The sequence below is a fragment of the Heterocephalus glaber genome, unplaced genomic scaffold (genome assembly GCF_053883595.1).
Source record: "Heterocephalus glaber isolate CG9 unplaced genomic scaffold, H.glaber_assembly_v1.0 deba00001729, whole genome shotgun sequence".
NCBI classification, from domain to species: Eukaryota; Metazoa; Chordata; class Mammalia; order Rodentia; family Bathyergidae; genus Heterocephalus; species Heterocephalus glaber.
This window is the reverse complement of record NW_028258440.1, coordinates 12,478,245-12,501,520: the sequence shown is the minus strand read 5'-3', so window position 1 is coordinate 12,501,520 and position 23,276 is coordinate 12,478,245. Positions and strand designations below refer to the sequence as shown.

The following is a 23,276-nucleotide window of genomic DNA, read 5'->3' as shown; positions in this document are numbered from 1 at the left end:
CAGCAAAATCTCTTTGGCGAACCCAGCTCATAGCCAATGAGCCCGCCTTCCAGACTGGTGTGGAGACAGAAGTGAGGTGGGGGGCAGGGAGGGGGTGTGAGAGATCCTGGGAGAGAGAGAGCGCGTAAGAGAGGGAGGGAGGGAGGGAGGGGGAGAGAGGAGAAGGAGGAGGCGGCAGATGAGGAGGACTAGTGTGGGGCGGAAAGGAAGAGTGAGAAGCGAGAGAGCAAGTTGAGAGGAGGGGGTGTAAGAGCCGGCGCATTCTTTTTCTTTTTCTATTATTATTTTGGCGACTCTCGAGTTGCGCCCATGCTCTTCTCAGCTTCGTTTTAGGCATAACATGGCCCGGCAGAAGAAAATGGGGCAAAGCGTGCTCTGGGCAGTCTTCTTTTTCGTCCTGGGGCTTTTGGGTCATTCTCACGGAGGATTCCCCAACACCATCAGCATAGGTAAGCGCCGGAGAGCCAGCCAGTGGAGCAGGCTCTTCTGCATCTGAGACCACTGCCCCAGAGGGGCTACTGCGGCCGCGGGTCCTTGTGCCTGCATAGTCTGGGGACGGTGACCGGGTATGGGGACCAGGCAGAGGTCGCGGGGATCTGAGTCCCAAGGAGCCGGCTAGTCTGGGGAGCATCGGGGCCGAGAGAGGGGTCTCCTGGGGCTGGCGCAGGTGGACTACCGGGTTTTTCCGAGCTGAGAGGAACTGGGGAGAAGAGCAGAAGGTTGGGCTGCTGCAAAGGGGCGAAGAGTCCCGGCTTTTAGCTCTCGCTGCTCTGGACTTTGCCATGGCGTGCGTGCAGCCGCTGGAAGTTGTCCCAGGGTGATGCTGCCTGTCTGGCCGAGCCAGGGCACGTTACCCGGGCCGGGGCGCCCTGTCCCGTGTTTCTGCTCCGGGAAGACAGGCTAGTGTTAGGGAAGTCGAACCCACTTTGGGTCCCCCAGACCTTAGCAGTGGCCGGGGTCTGCGGCGAATGAGGTAGGAAGGGGTGAGCCAAGGCACTAAGGGGGCCAGCGGCTGAAGTCACGCAGACCAGGAATTCATGAATTGCCGCTGTGTCCGCCTGGAGCCCGGAGGGAGTTCTCTGTTTCTGTCTGTATTTACAAGTCTAGAAGTTAGAATTGATGCGGTTACCGTACTAATGTCCTGTATCGAGAGATTGAGAGCTTGGCTAATGGAGAATGGTATGGGGCAGCAAGGGGAATGAAATTGTTTCCTCCGACCTATCCCTTTACCCCTGAAAAAAAAAAAATGAACCAGCTGTGGGGATGGGAGTGGGACTAGAATGTGGGAGGGGAAAAGACTACCGCCTAAGAAAGAACCGAGTCCGCTCTCGGTTCTATCCTCCTACCCCAAAGCGGTCCCCTCTTCCTTTTCTCCCTTCTCTCCAAGCTCTTCTGTTCAATTTAGAGAAACCGGGTTTCTGCTGGCCGAAATCTAAGTTCATAAGACTTGAGAAACGTACAACTTGAAAATCAACCCTCAATTGTCCATCTCCATAAAATTGAGGGGTTATCTGATATGTAGTGTTCCCCGATTTCTAACTCGTTCTAGGGTGAAGGGACAAACAACAAATCTGGGTTCCTCTTGCTTCTAGGTGGACTTTTCATGAGAAACACAGTTCAGGAGCACAGCGCTTTCCGCTTTGCTGTGCAGTTATACAACACCAACCAGAACACCACTGAGAAGCCTTTCCATCTGAATTACCACGTAGATCACTTGGATTCTTCCAATAGTTTTTCTGTGACTAATGCTTGTAAGTAGATCTACTTTTCCTCCCTTTGGGACCCTGGGGACATTATCTGCATTTTGCTTGTAATTCCCGGTGTCTGTGTGTGCTGGGGAGTGATGATCTCAATAGACATTGTTAGGAGCTCTAGTCAATCCTAGTTTCCTGTTGCATAAATCAACACTGGAGTGTTCCTCTGGAAGGTGAAGGGAGGTAAAACTCTGCCTTGAATGAGGTTTGATGTAAAAGTTTCATTTTCCTCCCTGCTAACTTGGCATTCCCTCCCTCACTCCTTATTTATTTATCTATTTATTTTTGCTAGGAGAAAAGAAAGCGAGAAAGAAAAACATTGCATGGTTATTCAGGAAAATTTCTTCAGACAGAATTTTAAAAAGAAGCAGCAGCAGCTTCTTGATTGAGTCAATTCAGGATGTACATTCCTTGGATGTTAGAGCTAGTGCCCCACCAGTAAGAATGAGCAGAATTTGACAATTGCTTAATAAGTAAGAACCAGATATGAAAAATTCTGCAAACAAATGACCTTGAGGGACAGATCAGGCTGGATTCCCTGGCCTCTTTCTGTCCTAGAATATCACCTTTCTCACCCAGATAGCTCTGATAGGAATGGATAAGACTACAAACTGATTCCAAGTGATGAAGCCTGGCGAACTCTAAGGAAGGAAAAAGACTGTGCTCAGGTGAATATTTGAAAAGCAAGTTCTTGTCTCTTCGTATTGTTCACTGCCCCTTCCACATTGTTAAAGACAACACAGTTCCTAGTTTACAGCAAGAGGCTGGGCAGCAGAGAGAAGCTTGGAGCAGGAAAAACTGAACAACAACATGAAGAATTTCATAGGCTCCAAAGTTATTTCTAAAATCCACAGTTGTGCCCATGATTATTTCTCTGGGGAGGGAACATTTTAAAAAGTAATAATACTTTTAAGCCAAAATGGCTTAAGAGTTCGTTGGACACAAGACTAGCTGAATGGACTATTTTATGAGAAAGGCCAAAAATTCTTCATTCAAGCTGATTTCACCAAAAGTTTAAGAACAATGAGGCCAGTGATAACATAAAGCATGTTTTGTTTTTATAGTTGGTGTGGTTTGGGACTTATGTTTTGTTTTGTTTTGTTTTTCTTTCAAGGGAGAAATACCATTTATGTTTCATTAGGTGCAACTTTTTATATGACTTTGTTCAAATCCTCTGTCTCAAAAGATAAGTAATTTCCAAAAACTATTGAAAGAGTCCCAAGGGCACAGGTTCTTTGGATTTTAAGACTTGGATCAAAAGAATGGGAGTGAAAGGCTTTGCAAAAAATATGACAGTTGGGCCAGGGATTTAGCTCCGTGGTTCTGTTGCCTGCCTCGCAAGTGCAAGGACCCGAGTTCGATCCCTGGTACCAAAAAAAAAAAAAATGACAGTTATCGGCTCTAAGAAAATTTTAGCTGAAGGTACAGATCCTTTTATGAACATATTCTGAGATACTCTGTATTTGACATTCTTTAGCTCTCCAACATTGACAAAAATAGAAATTTATTAATTCCAGCAAGGTGTGAAAGTTACAAAATGTCCATCTATACTTTGCATTTTATTTTGTTAGTCCCAGCCTGTCTCTGTAGCATTTACAGCACACATCTGACTATTAATCCTGCAGCACTATATTCTCATTAAGAGGCTGAATCTCAAAGGTAGCTTCCTAAAAGCCAGTCACAACAGATTTAAAACCAAATATATGAAATTACCAGGGTTTATTATCATTAACAGTGAATAATATTTATTTCAACTCCCTTCAATGTCTTTCCACTGATGAGAACTGAGAAAAGAGAGCCATTTAGCTTCTCAAGCATGATTGATTTCCAAGGTTTTTGATCCAGTTTTGTCGTCAAACAGATTGACACCCCAAAGTGTAGGGCCATCAGAACCCTACCAAAGGAGCAATTGAAAAATGATGCTTACTATGTGAAAAATCTCAGGTTAAGAACAGGTAATAAGTCATCTATATAGGTGTTGACTTGCATTAATGTCTTACTTCTTAGGGCAATAAAGGACAACCATAAGAAAGGAAACACAATTGATAAAATCCCTCACTCTAAATCCACAGCACTTCTACTTACAAGGCTGGGCTACGGCTAGAGGCTCGAGAGTGTGGGGGAGAGGTTGTGCCTCACTGGGCTACAAGAAAAACAAAATTTAAAAAATGGCTTTGCCCTTAGTCATGCCAGATACACATATATGCATGCACAGACACACACCACATAGGAGAAATATCTAGAAACCAATGACATGTACCCAGCTGCCTGTTGCACTTTCTGACTGCGCAGCACAGAAGAAAAGCTGTCATCTTCTCTAGTCCCTAAAACAGTCATGTCTGAATGTCACAATCATTGAATGGGGGCCAGATCTCAAAGTTGTCTCCTGGCAGCTGTTACCTGGTAGCTTAGTATCAGAATGATGCAGATGCCAGTGATTTCAAGAGGCCAGGGAAGCCCTGGATTTGTCTACTGTCTTCCACTGGCCTTGATTATTCTTTTACTTGTGGAAGTAGAGATCATATATTTCAGATATTGGCATACAATTCTAGTTAAATACTGAAACCTGGCAGGTGACCTCAGATTCCATTCCTCCAAGCGACTAATTGTGCAGAGAAAAACACCTGCATCCTCGAGCGTGCCCTTCCCTGAAAAACAAGGGAGAATGTAGGGAAATCTCAGAGGAGTCCAAATCTGGTCGCATCTCCTCTCTGATTAAATATAAAGTGGGCTGGCAAAAATAAAAGAAAGGTTCCTCTGCTAACATGCAGAATTCCCCGTTTCAGCTTCCCCTAGCACTAAAATTGATCTCTTCTCATGATTTTTTCTTCACATTCAATTCTGAGGCAGGCACATGCTTTCAAGGTATGAAAGTGAACAGGTACACAAAGAATAAACAAATAGTAATGTTTTCTGTATGTGTCCCTTCCTGGGAGTCTTCCTCTACATTTCCCCCCTTACCCCCGACAATATATTCAGAAGGATTTCTTGAAGTGAATACTAGGCACCAGTTATTTAAAGACTCTTCTTTACTAGCAACCAACTTTTTGCACAAGCCTCAAGAGCTTTGCTTAAGACAGACTCCAACTTCATTCTGTGCCTTCAGAGGCCAATAAAAGTCTCCCTGGCTTTGAAAGGTAGTTCATTTGGGATCTCAGAAGTCAATTGAAGTTTATAGAAGAGACTCATCTGATTTAGAACACATATTCCCATTTCATAAGAATTAATAGAATTTGCTGCCTTGCTTTTCAATTTAACTAAATAAAGTCAGAAAGAAGGATGAAGTAAATATTCTGGATTCAGGATACATGCATTCATAAACATACATAGATGCTCATACACACACAATCAATATATGTGAAAACAATTATACACACATGTTGTAAGTTATATATTTATTCTTTAAAAACAGATTTGATTGTCTTCAAGCTTTGGGGGAGGGTGTGAAAACACCAGGGGACTACTGTGCCCCATTGGTGGCTTGGCTGCCTTGATTCCTCAGGAAACGTCGCTGATTCCCTTGAAGTCTCCTCCTGTGTCTTGCTGCTGGGCACTTGTAGTGCACTCCACACTATGCCGCCCCAGCCTCTGCAGTGTCAGCTCATTAGCACACAGATCTCATATTCCTTCTCCGCACTGTCATTGCAAAAATTGCTGTTGTACACCTTTGCAGCCAACAAATGTGCTCGCAGATTACGCACTGTTTGCAAGAAGCAGGGAAAAGGCAAATGTAACCTTAAAGGTTATTCACCATGGAATTGTGCTCTAAACATGTTGGCTTAAATAAAAATCCACTGATGGAGGAGCAATGGTGGTGGTGGGACTGAGAGTGGGACTTAGGAGCACAAGCTCTAATGAAGCCCCAGGCAAAATCCCTTTTGCTGGCTAAACCTAACCCATTAGCTGCAAATCTTCAGTCTATTATTTTTTTCAAGCCATTTGAAATATACTTGCTTACTGAGAATGCACTGCATTTGTAATTGAGCACATTTCACTACCAAGTGTACTTAGCCAAGGCAGGTTCCCTCTCTTGCCTACAGAGTCACAATCTAATTATCTAATTATTCTAATTGCCAGGATCCATTTAACCATTTAGGTCCATTTGGGAAGGAAATGTCTCCCTTGACCCCATGTTGTGCAGTATGGTGGGTTTTCTTTTGCTTTGGTTTGGTTTGGGTGCTTGTCCCTTCTGTTTCAACTTGGAGCCAGATGAAGACCCTGGGATCAAGGCTCCTACCCTAGAATACTAACCAATGTCTGCTCTGGATCCACTTCCCCCTGCTTCCCCCATCTTTGCACCTTTGCTGCTCTCCCTCTCTGTCTCCTGGCTAGTCTTCAGGAAGCTTACTGGGTTAGCTCACTTCTCAGCCCCTCGGCCAGCTGGCTTAGCCCACTGAAGTGTGAAGACGTCACCTCAGTGGTGCCAGTCAAAGATTTAAGTCCCCTCTCACAAGGTTTATTTTGTTTTTTTTTTAATCTATTTTTATAGGAGGAGGAGGTAGGGAGATGATGCTGTTCATTTACGCCATAAAAATGGATGACAATCATTAGGCTGTAAAGGTGATCCTCCTCCAAAGTGTATTACCTTCTGTGCAAGGCAGCTTCCTATTGATTTACTAAATGGGAGAGGGGGCAAAGAAATGTTGGAGAGGAAAGAGCAAAGAGAATTATTTTGCTGTCTTTCTGTGCTTACTCCAAAATAGGCCGTGTTTTTTCTTCTTCTACAATTTCTACTTTTTTCCCCTAATATAAAACTAATTTTCCACATCCCCCTACTTTTGCCTCTGTAGAACTTGTTTCATAATTCTGCATTTCCCTTCCTTGTCCCTAAGATTCAGTGAGAATAGTGGGGGGTTATTGAGATATTTTTTATTATGTTTTGGTTCGCAATATATCTTTAAATTTCATTGTTATGGGTAGTCAAAGGTGATTGGTTGTTTTCATTTTAACAGATTGAAAAATAAATGCAGCTGCCAACGTGTTATGTCTTCCTTTGTGGACAAGAGATTTATCATTTTTATATAATTGGTTCAAGGATTAACAGATAATAGAGATTTTTAAGAGAGGGCTAGAATTTTAAAAGATAGAATTCATAACTTCAGGGGAAGGCAGAATAAACATTCTTCTCCAGATGACTCACCTTTGAATTTCTTAGATGGGAACTGCAAATGTATTTAAAAGACTTTTCATAAAACTTTCTATTTTTTATGAAGGTCAAGAAAATCATCTGTATACTTTACCTGCTCTGTTTAAAATCTCAAGTTTTGACTTTATTCCTTTGGCTTTCATACTTTGAGTCTAATTTGATGAAATGTTCACAGGAGGGTACAGTTAATACCCCAGGTTTATTCAGGAGGACTACAGGGGCTGTGCAGACAAAAAAGGAGCCTTCTCCCCTCAAGAGCTGCTCAGGAAATGTCCAGACTGTAGACCCAGAGCTGCAAATACCTACAGCCTATGTGTGGGGTCAGCCCTGAACTAGGGCAGCTGCACCCCATAGGAGTCAGTCTTTAGCAAAAGGTTAGCATGGACAGAATTTGCCCTCCTCATATTTCAACCTTGGCTACTGTCACTATTTATTCCTCCCGCTCTGTGTGTCCAGTTTATGCTCTTTTGCTGGTCCCTAACCACTTACTCACTGACTTGCCCCTGCTTCTGTTGTCCCATCCACACTACACTTACTTAAGGACTATTTCCTTTCCTGGACATTTCCAAACCTAATTCTCTCTTTTCATCTGAATATCCTGTTCTTAGTCCATCCTTCTCAGGAATTTCACTGTCCTTTGAGGGTGACAACTTTTGAGCTAATACCAGGGACTATAGGGACCATAATGGCTCAATCTCAAGGAAAGATACTTAAATGGGGATATTTCTGAATATGATGCTCAGAGTGGCTGTTCACTCTACCCAAACCAAAATCACCTGACTTTGGCTATGGCAAAAACTTTATAGGCTAAAGTAAAAAGCTAGCTACACATAGTAGGTTGACTGTAAGTACACATAATGCATAGACAAGTTCAACTTAGTGTTAAACCTAAAGCCTCTGGGGTAATTTGGGAAGCAGCAAACATTCATAGGGATTTATTTTATTACAAAAGACATTGTGGGGTCTGAAATTGCCTATGTGAGTGCTGGCAAGAGATGCACTGCACAGAAGGAACATCATAGAAGAGGAAAAGGGAGGTAGGGAAGCTGGATCTCAACTGACAGTTTCCATTCTCTGGGATGGCATATGGAATGCCACGTTTAATGAAGCAGCATCCCTCTCACTGTCACTAAATCATAGCTCTGCACGTACTTGGAAGCCTAGCTGAGAAACGTCTCCTTCTCACTTCTTCAATCCCTCCCTTTCATTGGCTCAAGCATATATTCTGGCCTCCCTCCCGATGGAAGTAGCCAGCATACTCTCTTCTGAATATCCATTTCAGCACTAATGAGCGAAGTGTTTACATCCTTCAGTCAAGACCTCCTTGCCTCTTAGTTCCCAACAGTTACTGGCTTCTTCAGCAATTACCCTCAATGCAAGGGTGATTTGTCCTTATTTCAAGGAAGCAGGGGAGCAAGCATAAGACCGAGAAGAGGAAACACAGCTGGTAGTGATCCTTTAATTGTACACCCTATGTGTACAATTCAGTGTGGATGCCACTTCTTGACCTTTTACTTGCACACTAACACCTGGAGATCTTGTTAAAATGAAGATTACAATTGAATAGGTCTGCTGTGCAGCCCAAGACTTTGTATTTCTAGCAAGCTACTGGGTGATGCCAGTGCTGCTGGTCCTTAACCACACTTTGAGCAAGAAGAGCCCAGAGCAGGGAAACTGATTACCAAGGGAAAGGCTCTTTCAGACAAGCTTTTACCCACATCTGCATCCTCTTGCCTTCCAGAAAAAGTTCTGTAAGAGACACATTTGGCTCTTTCTAACTCACAGATGTCTCTGTCATATTCCCAACAATCCTGTGTCCACTTCAGCCAGGTGGGTGGCACAATTAAGTGTCAGACAAGAGCATTTACTTGAAGTTGGATTTGGTAAGGAAGGATATGGGCGGGGGGCAGAAGGCAGGCTGAGAGAAAAGGTACCTTGTGAGTCAGGATGACAGTGTCTTGGCTTCTTGCCACACCCCAGAGTGCCCCTTTTTAAAGCAACCTGCTCAAGAGATCTGAAGTTAGCTTGTGGTTCCAACTCATTTTCTACTTTTCTTCTCTGAGTCAAAGCATGGCAGAAAAAGGCATGTAACATCTGTTCCTCATCTGTGTGATTTCTCTTAGAGTTAAAAACAAAATACAACACTACTCAAATTCTATCTGGTTGCAAAAAAGCCTAAAAAAATGCTTCCATTTTCAGGGTTCGTGTCAGACACTCATTGATGAGATGGAAGAGAACTAATATCACTGTCTAACATATCTGAGCTGAAGACTGCTCCAGGGGTGTCATTAAAAGATTACCCAGTGTCATTTGAGGACTGCAAAATGGTGCCACATTACCCCAAAACATTACTCCCTAAAAGTCTGTCATTAGTCTGAAATAACAGAAATGTATCTGATTGAGTTGCTGCACTGAAAACCTGTGATATAATGCAAGTGTGCTATCTGGAAGGGAATGAGTGAAATCCTTATCAGCCATTAATATTTCAACCAGAATTCTTTGTTCAGGTTGCTGCTTTTACCCTACAGAATACTCAGAGGGGGCTACTCAAGACAGGTAAGTGATACAGAATGAGTTATCTGCCCAAGAAAGTGGGGTACTACATGGATGGTGGGCTTTCAGTCAGTACCAGGAGACTCTTGAGGAGAGGGATCCCTAAAATATACTTTATCTCTCTTTCAATATTTCACCTTCTCCATGGCAAATTCTGATACTTTATTCACTAAGATCTCAGATGACTTAGACTATTTTAGTTGCTTTTGACTCATCAATTGACATGCTTCTGATGGTGAGGCCTTGCTGCCTTTTTTGCACATGGTTGTTTGCTTCAATAGGTGATCTCAGCTTTGGTTCTCCACAGTTACTGTAGGAAATTTTTAGAAGTAAAATCAGTTTGTGATAGAGGGTAGCAAAGACTTTTTTAAAAACATTTAAAAATTGTTGTGATCAAAAATAGGTTTCTTTCAATTTTCTATGATTTGCTGATCTACCCTCCCAATTATTCATTGCAACTAGGGTTTCCAACTTTGCAGCTGCCCAGAAAAAGGGTTAGGCTACCAGCAATGGATGAGACAGGAAGGGATCAGGACCCAGTCCATAGAAGGGTAAGTATATGGATAGAAATTTTGGTATAGATCTCTGCATAGATGAACAGCTTTGTAAGTTTATGGTAGAAAAGCCACTAATATTCATCATCAACCAGAATCTGCTACAGATCCTTAAATATCTTTATATCTAATTGCAATTTCCAATACTTATTAATTAGTTTAAGATAGTGTTTCTCAAATTGGGTCACTTGCATCAGAATTACAAGAGATGCTTATTAAATATGAATCCCTGGGTCATACCCCAGATGTAATGAATAAGAAAAATAAGGAAAAGCCTTTCTAATAAGCTCAAGAGATGTTACTAAAGTGCACTCAACTTGTAAATCACAAATTTAATAAGCCCTGGTACGACAAACAGAGATATGCAGATTCAGATTGAATATTGATTAACTACTAAACACCAGGTATTATGCCAGGTATGTTGCTTTTCTGTGTAAGTGTAGTGCTGTTGACACGTATAAGCACTAGTGAGTTTGGCTCTCAGTTTAGAAATTCAAGACTTGAAAAGAACAAAGGGACTAGCCTCAAGTCACAGCCTCTGAGAGAAACAAAGCAAAAATGCTCCTTGAGATGGTAAGGAGAGGTAAAAGAATGATTTTTATTTTAACAATTCTTCTTCCCTTCCTTGCTTGTAAGCTAGTGACTGGTCCTTAGCCATACTGTAAACCAGATTTTATAGCAAATGTCAACCCATATATTAAAAATAGATGTATTGCAATCAGTTCATATAGCATTCCTTGTGCCCTCTTCCCCATCCTTGCAAACAACACATTTAAAAGCTGAAAAGAATTGAAATATTCATTAAAGATCTAATAAGTGAAAGCTACTATGCTAAGCATTTTATGTCTTATCTCATGGAGTCATCACATTGCCAGGAGGGAGGAGCTCTCATTTTGATTTTATAAAAGATGAATCAGAGATGATATAAAATGTATAAGTAGCTGAGTCAAAGTCACACAGCAGGCTAAGCAGTAGGGCCAAAATTCTACCTGAGAATTTATTGTCTCTAGAGCCTGGCTCAATTTCAATCAGAGTTGACATCTCACCTAAATAGAGGGGCCAGATAGATCATATAAATGTAAGAATTGGACCAGGCGTGCAATCAAAGGGAATAGTGGGGCCTGTGGCTATCTAGGGAGTCCATATCCCTGCCTGAAAACATTCAAATGCAGTTTTTTAAACAAACCAAACATCCACAACAGCACCTGATGTGATTGGGGGTAGAGAGTGCAAGTTTCTGATTGTTACACTACACACTACACTATACAATACTCCCTTTAGCAACTTAAATGACTGGTTGAGGGAAGCTCTGTTAACTGCTAATTTTAACTACTGACAATAACAGAGAAAAAAGCTTGTATTTCTCCCTGGAGTATGCCATCATGGTTTCTCAATATGGTAGAATAATCTCTCTTTGGGCACACACTTGTGATCCTGCATAAACATACTCTTTATGGAGTAACCTTCCATGGCTGAGTGCCAGCTCAACTCTAACTAACGTTCCCTGAAACAACACTGAGGCCTACAGCAAGGTCATAGTGCAGCTCAGTGTCATTAACAGTGCTCAACAGATCCAAAGAGGTACTTCAGGGGTGGGGGGTTGCTTTGGAAAAATGGGCTAGGTTCTGATGTTGCAAACGATAGGCCCAAACTTGGAGGGACTAGATCAAGTAAGAATGCATCAACAATCACCCAAGGTTGGAGCTTCCAATACACTCCAAGAAAGAGCCTCACCAACTTTAGACCCAGGTCCAAAATAGAGAAGTGTAGTTAGTTGTCTGGAATCGTAAACTGACCTAAGCCAATTTAGTCATTCACAATCATTAGGTACCCTTTAGTTGGATGTCCATAGCCTACCATAGTTAGAATGTACACTATAGGCCTTTTCACCATAACCTCATTGCCAAGTATAAAAGAAAGCTTCAGACAAAGTTCTGTTTCTTATTAAAATAATAGCAAGCTGGCATAAGACAATTTGACAGCCTGTTCTCTTAGGTCACTCAAGTTCAGCTCCCTTTCCTTTTAGGTGCTCCAACATTAACTTTGCATAAAGGTTCACTTGAGGCAAATAAGACAACATTCTAGTGGTAGGATTCAGATAACCAAGAACCCAATAAGTGGCTCCCCATGGGTGAATTTACAAATAGAGCCTAGGGTACCATCTGTAAGTGATAATGCTCTAGAGCTTATTAAATTATTGTATCTTCCTTCTGCTAGTTTGGGAATACCTCTTCCAAAGCTCTAGCCAATCCACAAATGTTGAACACTACTAATTTGACCAATGAGAAAATTAATGTTAATTAACAAAACCTCACTGGAGATAAACTCCTAGTGTGCTTGTAGAACCGCTTCTCGATTAGAATTTTTTAAATGCTAGAAAATCACTCCCAGACTGTGTGTCCCAGTGAGGTTAACTGACCATGCTGGGGGTATAAATTAAGACCAACCTATATAACTTTTGGAATACCACATTTCTATGGTCTTCAGAAGCAGTAAAAACTGTAAGAGGAACAGGAGTGAATGAGCAATGGGCTAGGGATTAAGAGATCTGGGTTCTAGTCTCAGCCCTGACATCAACTACCTGGCTGAACATGAACAATTCTCTCTGTCTCTAGTTTTAGTTTTTATTATTTGTGAAGTGGGGAGGTTCTCCTAGATGATCTCTAAAACTTTCGTTTTTGACATCCTATCATTAATTCCGGTCCTATTCTTTATCATCTCAAGGAAGAAAGATCATAGATATCTCTCTTCATATATTCTCTGCCTTTTTAAAACTATGATGAAAATATCAAATCCATGAAACCACTGGATAGTACTTCCAATGATGATGGCTTATTGTTGCTAATCTCAATTCTTCTACTACTGAAAGTGATACCTTGGGCAAATTATTTAACTTCATTGTGCCTCAGATTCCCAAATGATAAATTGGAGCTATAACTCTTACCTCATAGTATTGTTGAGAGTTTTCAATGAAATAAATCCATACAACACACATATAATAGTGCCTGGCACATAGTGAATATTATTATCCATATCATCATCAGTTTAAGATCTTTTGAGCTTTTTGTCTTAACAACAAAAACCCAATTTCATTTGAAAAATAAATCCCTTATTTTAACTCCTTTAGGAGTTAGACTTCTTTCCTGGACAGCTGTTCTCTGAGGCTATCTACAGCTCTCAGTCCTTCATCAAATCCAAGAAACCATCATAACACTCCCTTAGATTACCAGCCTACCAGCCTAACCTGTAACATTTTCTCACCCATGCATCCAGGTTTGCCCACCAGTTTACCTCTTGGCAGTGGCAGCTACCCAGATACTCTATGAATCAGAAACACTAAGATGCAGTCTAAGAGCTAATGTGTTCAAGAGAAGATCTAGAGTCTTCTTTCCCAAAGACACTATCTTTATCTCTAATGCGAACAACTTCCAATCACAAAAATAACTCATCTGTCTGTTCTTCTGTGACAGTTTATTATATAAACAGTGCACACTCTGACTTCCAAAAGGCCCAGGACACTTGTCCTGTGAAAGTTGATCCTGGAAATAAAACACTTGGGCCAAGCACCCAGGGGACTGGCTTTGTAGTCAGGCCATGGAGCTTCTCCTGGAAATGGGCAAGGAAAATCCCTGAAGGGCACCAGGAAAAGCAGCAAGAACTTGCCAGAACCTCCCTGGTGGAAGGCATTTTCTTTCCTTTCCTTGGGTAGTACAGGACCAATACTGTGTGAGCTTTCTTTTTGGACTCTGGAATCAAGAACCCAGGGACCTGAAAAGAGCAGTGCCCCATATTGCCTATTCTCTGGCACACTATATGTACTGCTTATATTTTCCCCTGGATCAATCCACCTTAGTTGATGATTCTTTCGGTTTCTTGCCATCTAGATGATGAAAGCTAAACAGAGACCCACTTTTGGCACATCTCTGGGTCTAGTCAATCCCTCAACTAAATACCACAACCTCTTAAAAGAGTTTAGCCTACTTCATGCAAGAGCAACTAATGGTGTCCTTTGTCCTTGTTTCTGCCAGACCCAACTCTTAATGTGCCTTATTCTTCCTCCCACAATCTATAGATCTATAAAACATGAAAAGAGGAAAATAATGAGGAAAGTTGTGCTTCCTCCTCCATAAAAAAATCCTTAAAATGCCCAGCTTTTCTATGCTCACTCCTGGCCCTTGGGTTTTACAACTCCCACTCTGATGGCAAAGGGTTGTTGTTTGATTCTTATCTAGTGGAAGGTTGTTTCTCCTACTGAGTTTGGGAGCTGCTCAATGGCAAAGAATGGTTGTAAACTGGACTGCCTGCATTTCATTCTTGGCCTTCTCACTAGTCATATGACCTTGTATGGATTACTTAAGTATCTGAGCCTCACTTTCTCATCTGTCAAATAAGAATGAATATAATAGCAACTACCTTACAAAGTCATTGTGAAGGCTAAATGAGATCGTCCATGTAAAACATTTATAATGTTTTGTAGCAGATAGTAAATATTGAATAAATGGTAGCTATTATGATCCCAAAGTAGGGGGTGGCTGGTAAATGAAAGAGAGCAATAGAATTACTCAATATCAAGCTGTGGAAGAATTTCTTTGTATCTCTGGCCATTCCCCAAACCCCTCCAAACCACCCTGTGCCCTCTGTGAATCTGTAACTGAAAACAAACTGGATGGAGTAATCTTTGAATACTTACAATGTTACCTTGAGGGTAAGAAATTTGATTTGAGGCCCAAAAAAATGGAAAACAGAAAAAGTTAATGAGGATAACTTTAAAAAGTATACACACACCACTAAGTCTACTCATTCCATCATTTAATGGAATTGTCTAAAAAGTTATGATCTTTTCTACTTTTTTTCCCTGAACTAGATATGATTTTATTACTGTCCATTCAGTGTGGACAGTAACATGATAACCTTGGCACTTGCTGGCTGAAAAGAAAGGACACTCTTTCTTCCAATGTAAAGAAATGTGTTCATGTTTCTAAAGTAGGGCAGTAGAAAAGTGGATCCTAGAGTCTTCACTCAGATAAAGAAAAGTGGATGCCAAGTGAGCTTTCCCAGCCATGATTTTTCTGAGTTCTTTAATGCAGGGTGATGTGAGGATGGAGTTTACAGCATATCCACTTGAGTGGGTGGATTTTCTACTTTTGATAGTGCTTTCCTAAGTCATGCTGAAAATAGCAAAGGAAAGAGACATGGAAAAGGTTAAAAGAGAAATTTTGCTAATGAAATTTTCCAGCCTTTCAGTCTCCATTCTCTCCAGAGCAAAGGTTAACTAGCTGATTCCACAAGCATAGATTAACCAGAAAGGATCCTGCTGGGGACCACCAGGCAGTACAGATATTTTTTCTCCCCCTCACTTCCTCTGTATTCCAGGGCTGCTCTAACAGCATGCTCTCTCCAGCAGGCCAAAGCTCAGGTGATAACCAAAAGCAAGATTTTTTTTTCCTTTGTATGTATCCCAGTACATCCATACTCTACCAGCATCAGCCCCCCTTCTCATTTCTACCCAAGCCTGCTGAAATGTTTTCTTACAGATCATTCATGGATTTTTTTTTCAAATGAGGAAATTAGGAACAGAGAGGCTAACTGTCTACCCAAGGCCACAAAGCTAGCTGATAACTGGACTGAGATTACAATGTAGGTCTTCTAACTCTTGACACTTCTCTAAGGTGTCTTCCCACATAATCCTTCTCCTCTTAGCTTTCACTGCTGTACAACCCTGTCAATTTTAAATGGCAATCCTGTCAATTTCAAACAGGTAGCAGAGAAGAATAAATCCATAGCAAGTGAACTGGAAATGCAGGAAAGTAGAAGTTTTCGGGGGGCCATGGTTAATGGTAGCTTCCATTTAGTGCTCCCAGTGTTAGCCTGTCATCATTTTACCATCATCTGATTTGTAATAAGGAGTGAGCAAAACAAAGTCTTGAAAGTCTAGTACGGATTACAGACTTTTGGAGCTAAATCAAGTAATTACAGTCCAACTTCCTTATTTTGTGGATGAACAAAGAAAGAAGAGATTTGTCAAAGGTGACAGTCCCCATTAGGAAGCAAGATGAGAATTTAGACTGCCAGATTCCCATAGTAGGGTCTTTTTTACCATGCTTTGTAAACCTTACCAGCAGAAAGCTGTACAAAAGCAACACCAAAAGTTTTATTACTTTACTAATTTCTAGAATCTCTTTTTCTCTAATTGTTTTATATGTACAGGTCATATCACCCAACTTAATTTTTAATATATAAAACATTTTAATGATTATAGAAGTTAAAATATAAGATCAATTCCTGCTCATTGTAAAAAAAAAAAACTTCACAAATAGATTAAAAATCACTCAGGTAAAGTAAAATCATTGGGTTTTACCATAATTTCAGATTTGTATCCTGTTTTTTTACTTTATATTGGAACATTTTTCTAGACCCTTTAAATCTTCTTTAAAACTTTTTAAATACTTATCAATTATTGTTTCACATGGTTACTATATGACATATATAATAACATTACCCTATAAACACATATTTATATATTATATAAAATTATACATATATATAAAGCTATTACCAAATTTTATTCATTTAGATGGATTCCCAGTTCACTGAGGTTTATAATTAGCCTCAAATTCCTGTAATGTTTACACGGTAGCATAATTCTAGATACAGTAATACATCATAAGTACTTTATCGCCTTTAGTTGCCTTGGCCTTTCTGAAATGATCATTATTCCTGTACCAGATAGCACAACAGAAGAGAGAATCTGATCTTTCATTCTCTATAAGGTACATGTTATATAACTCAAAACAAGCAGTATAGAAGTGATGACTATGCTCAGAAGTTATATTCTCTGGGTTCAATTCCTGGGTCCATTTCTTTCTAGTTGCACAGCCATGAATAAGGAATTTAACCCCTCCATACCTCAGTTTTTCTTCCTGACAAGTGGACAAAATAGTAACATCCACCTTGTAAGGTTGTGGGAAGAAAGAAATAATAAGACATATAGAACATACTTGGCATATAGTGAACTCTTAAGACATGAGTTGTCACTATTATATTTGCCAAAGGGAAAAGGCACCAGATCTGAAGAAATCCTGCATACTTGTTCCATCTCTGCTATTATTTAGCCCTATGACCTTACAGGATTTATTTTACTGGTTTAAGGCTCAGTGTCTTTATGTACAAAATTGGGATAATAATGCCTCAGCTGTGTACCTTACAGGGATGTTATGAGAGAATGAATGTGAAGGGGTTTTGAAAATCATGAAGTATGACTGCTTAGTCTGTAAGTTAGATGTTATGTATGACTGTCATATAGTAGGACCGGAGACAGATGATGTGGGAGACTAGACTAGACTGAGTCTCAGAAGGTGTTTTCAAAAGAAAACCCCTGGTGTTAGAAATATAGACTGTTATAGACTTAAAGGACTTTGGAGACCATCTGGTCCAACATCTTAATGTGATAGACATATAAGAAAAGAGATTCAGAGAGGAAAGAGCTCAAAGTTACAGAGCCAGTCACAGAAACAGATCTAGAACTCAGGCATTTCTTAAACACAGTTCTAAAGTGACCACTACAGGATTTTATTAGCTGAATTTTGTTGAAAAGGAAGTAGAGAAAAAAATCCAGTTATTTCCTGAGTCCATAGAGTGGATACTGATTAATTGGAGTTTTATTGCAAGGATAAGCAAAATATAGTCATCGTTCTACTATATTTTTAAATGTCAGTCTCATTCCAGGTGAGGGAAAGGGAGAAGGGAAGTGGGTCAGTCAGGTGGGGAGAATGCCCTCAGACTTGGTCAAATTCCCTAGAGACTTCTGTTGTCCCCAGCAATGGCCACTGCAGCAGATGGTATTTCTTTGATTATTAATATTTATCCTTGCAGTCAGTGCTCAGTTAATACTTTTTTGGAAAACTTAGTAAAGCGGATGACATTGCCAGTTGCTTGATAATACAACTGCCAATTGTTTGAGTGGGGTAAATTGATTATAGCCAGAGGATTATTAATTTTACCCTGGCATGAATACAGCCCACATTGGGGCAGGGCTGCGTCACCAATGGCAGCTCAGATATCACTGCATCTCCTGAATTATATCCCTTCAGGTACTCTGTAAATATATGTGTTGGATACTTTCATCTTTACATTATTTTAGCTAAGATGAGAGCACACAAACACTTCCACCTGACAACCTTTTCAAGTTCTACAGCATAGAAGGTTATTTTAAAAACAAACAAGAAAGGAGTTTTTCAAGAGCAGGCTCCAAAGGTGACTAAAAATGCCATTCCACACAGCAGCCCTTTAAGAAATGTAGTATGAAATGTGTTAATGCACTAAACCCAAATGAGGTCTCAGTATTCTTAGCTCCAGAATGTTGGCTCCCTTCTGCCACCACTGGGGCTTGGATAGCATCCATCCAGGTTTGACCCCTCCTGCAAATCTGAAGGGCCCCTTTCTGCTCTTCAGCCATCCCCAGAGGCAGCTCACCTTTTCCTAGTCATCCCCACAGCTCCTGCACAGAGAGAACTCCTACCTTGGCCACAAAGCACTGGGCAAAGCAGTTAGAGAGTGCTCTATCACGCTACCGAGATCACAGGCTGCTGTGTCTAAAACGTTCACCAGGTGGGGGCCAGTCAAGATCAGGCCCCCTGTGCTGGGGATAAGTGGCCAAACTCTGAAACTAGCAAGGTGGAAGGAAAGGGAAAATGACCTTGTTTATCAGGCCCTGTTGTGCTACAAGTGCCTTCCCCCCAGAAGCTTGAAAGGAACAAATTTCAGGGAAATGAATGTCAGGCCTACTTTACACTGTGAGATGTAAACATACAGAACCTTTTAAAACTAGCATTGGTGCCCGCTGAAAATATAAATACTGTCAGAGAAAGTTCAATGCATTCATGGCCGCTAAGGTAATGATAGGTTATTAAGGGAAAAGAGGCTGTTTGGGGACGTGTTTAATCTCTGAGGTCAAAATCTGTGAGGACAACCAGATCCTCTGACAGCCTCAGTGCAAAGACTCCTGAAGACATCCACGGTCTCAGGACTGTATTTGTGCTTTCCAAATAAGCTAGGAGGAGGATCAGATGTAGTATTTTGGGTAGGTTAGGTCAAACTGAAAAGTTAAAATCTCTGGTTCAGAGTGAAATTCTTGGACACATAGGGTAGTGATATGTCATGGAAGAAAAAGCCATAAATGCCCCCACACATACACCTTGCCTTGCTACTCCAGACTAGATACATGACTTCCCCCTGTCTAGGCATCACCTTTTTCTATTTGAAAAATTAGGACATAGGACTAGATGACCTCCAAGGTACTTTATAGCTTCAACTACATTTAATTACAATGCTATCACAGGATTCCCTTGGAGGTTTGGGGGGAATTTTCCACTTTCCTTGCTGTCCGTTATTCAGGAACTTGGGGGCTTCAAGATGCTTGAGAGATGCCCCAGACTCCTCTGAGATGTTTCACTCAAGCCTAGCTTCCATGGCAAAGGCACAAACTCTGGAATTTATATCTCATAGCTTCTTCCTCTTCTCCCAAGACCCCAACTTCCCAGAAAGCAGGTAGATATAGGGGCTCCATTTTGTTCAATGCTGTAGGCAAGTTTGAGCTCCAAATATTAGAGGCACCATTGTGTGGATTTTAAAACTAGAACTGTCTTGGGTTAGAATTCTGATCCTGCCACTTTTAGCTATGCGGCCCTCGAAAAGTTACCTAAGCACTCTGTGCTTTAGTTTCCTCATCAGTGGATGAGGAAATGGTCATAATACTGCCCCCCTCCTACTCATGGGTGATTGTCAGGATCAAATGAAGAAATTCACATCAGATGCTCAGCATAATGCCTGGCATACAATAAATTCTGTTTACTAGTTACTGCTTCTCCATTCTGCACTAAGCAGATGTTGACCTAAAATCAATACTAGTAAATCAGTGTGAAGACCATAGCTTATAAACAAAGGATATTATTTGGCTTCTCGGAGCTTTCATGTCCCGGTCCCAATAGTGACATGTCTAGAATCTACCAGGGACATTTCAGAAAACTGCACATGCCAACAAGAGAACTATATCTGGTAAGGGTGGCATTTGTGTGACCCTTCAAATCACAAGGTTTAAATGAATGCTACTTTCCCCTCCTGTGAAGCTGACTCAGTCTATGCGGATCCTGCCAGGCAGCTGATAGAGAGAGAAGTTTGCAAAAGTGATTCCTTGATATGACTTATCCACTCACAGTGGTGAACAATATTTCACAACTTCTGTTCAAGGTGTGAAGTTAAACTGTGAGATAAAAGCAAGGCCAGTGAGATTGCCCCCTCTTTGCCATTCTTAGGTTCTTATCGAGTAAGCACCTTGTAGGGAAACCAAAGGGAGAAGCTCACGCTGGACATGCAAATCTGGAGAATCTCAGGGTGAATCCAAACCCATTTTAGAGGCAGGGAGATAAAATTAAAAAGATGAAGCTGAGATGAGGCAGAATCAAAGTTGATGGAATTGCAAGACATGTGAGTAGATGATCATTAATTTATTCCTCAAATCCTGTGTTGTGCTGTGTGGGTGTGTTTTTGAGGAAGAGGTGGGAACATATAATCTGAAGAATCAACTTCTATTACTATACTTCCAGTTGGCCATTATCAAAAGTGTCAACTTTGACCTAGAAACCCCATACCTATTTTACACGGGATTCCTAAAGATAATTTTTCTTTTTTTTTTTTTTTTAGCTTTTTTTTGTGAGGAGCGCTCAAGGTTTGAGAGAGAGATCCTAGTAATTAATTGAGATACATTCATGAATGTGCATACACAATAAGAGTTTAATGGATCAACTAAAGGAAATAAAGAGATAGAGATCAAGTCCAGGGTGACAGAGAGTGAGAGGGAAATGGCCTGCACTCACTACTGGCACTATGCAAGTTGCATTCCTATTAGACAACTTTGCATTACTATAACCAAATGCCTAAAAAATCACCTTATAAGGAGTAAAGATTTATTTTGATTCACAGTTTTGGGGGTTTCAGTACGTGGTTGACTGGCTCTATTGCTCTTGGGCCTGTGGTGAGATATAACATCACGGCAAGGAAGGTGTGGTAGCTTCATGGTAGCTGGTAAGCAAAAGAAGAAGGGGCCAGAATCACAATATCTCCTTGAAGGGGATGTTCCCAGTGACCTAAATTCTTTCTATTAGGCTCCATCTCCTAAATGTTCCACCATCTCCCAATAGTGTCACAGGCTGGGAACCAAACCTTTACCACAAGTGCCTTGGGGGGAGCATTCATGATCCATAAATGAAGACTGGTCTAAAATCTATTACACAATAAAGTAGTAAAGGCAGATGTCATTACTATACTCATTTAATAGCTAAAGAAATAGGCTCAGAGAATTTAGAGTACTGTTGGCCAGTAAGTGGCAGGAATGTGACCCAAACCTAAATCTAATCTTTTGCTCTTTCTGTTCACCATAGCATTTTCATTTAACTAGCTTTATAAGGGAACAAATGGCTCCATCTAAGGTAATTTTCCAGATAGTTGAAGCACACGTCTTTCAGCAGTGCATGTGCTATTTTTATTTTAAAATTTTTGAAGAAAAACTTTCTAAAATGTATCACACACCTCCACGCCTTATTATGCAGAAGATAGCGATTACTGTGCTTTTAATCTTCTATTTTCATAGCCTTCTATCACTTCACTCACTGTGGCTGACAATGCTCAACACTACCTAGGTTACTAAGATAGCATATGTGAAATAGAGAGCTCCTAAAAGCAGATATACTAAAATGTAACAGTTGATAGTTGAAGAATGGCACACAGAATCACCAACTATAAAAGTCCAGCAGTCCAAGGCTATTTAGTGTAGGGGCAAATAGATCTAAAAGGTCAAAAAGCCTCACAGACAACAAACTTGGCAGTGGAATTGGAATTCCCAGTAAAGACTAGAACCATTAATAGAAAATTAAATTGTGTTTATTCTACTGCACTGGTATATCACAGGAAGGGAAATAGGAGAGGTCTATCCCAGCTGGGAGGAGTATTTTTCCACTCACATTGTTTAGAAATGCCTGTGCATTGTGATAATAGAAAGGCTGACTTTTAGAGGGTGTATTGCTGCCTTAAAAATTCTCCACATACAATACACCTTCTTACTGTGCACCTGAGCAGACCACTACTCTCCTCTTCCACCTGGATATGCCAGTGCTTTACTGTGTGAAAAAGGCAGAGAGGGGAGTTTCCATTTTAGAAAGATTTCTATCTCATGTGTTTGTCTAAAGAGGTAAATCTTCACTGATCTGGAAAATGTATCCCATGTGAGACGCATAGCAAATTACTGTGTGTTTAGCCTGTCACTTCCCTTCTCTTCGTCCCACCTGTAATTTCACAGGAAAAAAAACTACAGCCAAACCCTCTATAGATTGCCAGCCTATTGGCCTGCTGCAAGTATTTGGATCTTTTCAAATTCCAATCAGAATGGGCTCTGCTTTGCCTTTTCCATCTCTGTCTCCTCTGACCCAGCAAAGTTTCCATCTTTCATCCTGTCACTTAGCTAATGGTGTGTGTCCCTCTTGCATACACTCCATAGTCACCGGCTTCTTTCACTAGTGGAGTCGTCAGCGAGATGCTCGGCAGATGGCTCACTGGCTGCCATTCTTGTCCCCTCACTGCAGCAATCTGTTGTTCTAAATCAAAATGTTAATGAAAAATAGAAGAATGCAATGCCAATGTCTATGTGATTTAAATTAATATAGAGTCATACCTTTTGAGGCAGGTTTTACTGGCACAATGTTCTCCACACAAGCTACTCATATTGTGTGTGGGTTTTTTCTCTCTCTCTAATTAAAATTAAGCACTTTCATTTATCTGAGTCTCTCTTGGTATCCCCTACCTGTTCTTTTTAATAATAACAAAGGCCTAACAAACAATTGATTTCAGTGTTCCAGGGAATGGCATCTCACCTGGTGGAACACAATTTTGAGAGATATTACATGTGATGTCTAATTATAAACATGCTTTGATTAGATGCTGTTTTCAATACTGAAATGACACGTTTACTAAATGCTTCAAGTGCAGCTCTAAGTTAGGCATGTACTTATTGAAATCTCTTTCAATCCATTTGTTTTAAAACTGCTGGCAAAATCATTGCTAATTTGCTACTTTATTTACAAGGGCCCTTCACTTTCTATGTACTCAGCACAGTATTCATTTTTGCTGCAGCACAGGCCTGCTCCTCTCTTTGGGGAAAATGTATGTGTTTGCAACATCAGCTATACAAGACAAATTTTTAACTTCAATTTAGGAAAGGAA

At 40.7% G+C, this 23,276-nt stretch overlaps 1 protein-coding gene across 4 annotated transcripts in view; it reads left to right on the top strand.

Annotated features, from left to right (window-relative positions):
• The first annotated feature begins 136 nt into the window (after positions 1–136).
• Gria3 (glutamate ionotropic receptor AMPA type subunit 3) overlaps positions 137–23,276 on the top strand; it is a 356,081-nt gene continuing 332,941 nt past the window's right edge. For all 4 annotated transcript variants that reach the window (XR_015446824.1, XM_004860012.3, XM_004860014.3 and 1 more), the window contains exons 1-2: positions 137–449; positions 1,593–1,751. Coding sequence is in view for 3 of the 4 variants with exons in the window: in XM_004860012.3 (XP_004860069.1) it covers positions 341–449; positions 1,593–1,751 (268 nt within the window). In the remaining variant the exon portion in view is untranslated. The remainder of the gene's footprint in view (positions 450–1,592; positions 1,752–23,276) is intronic.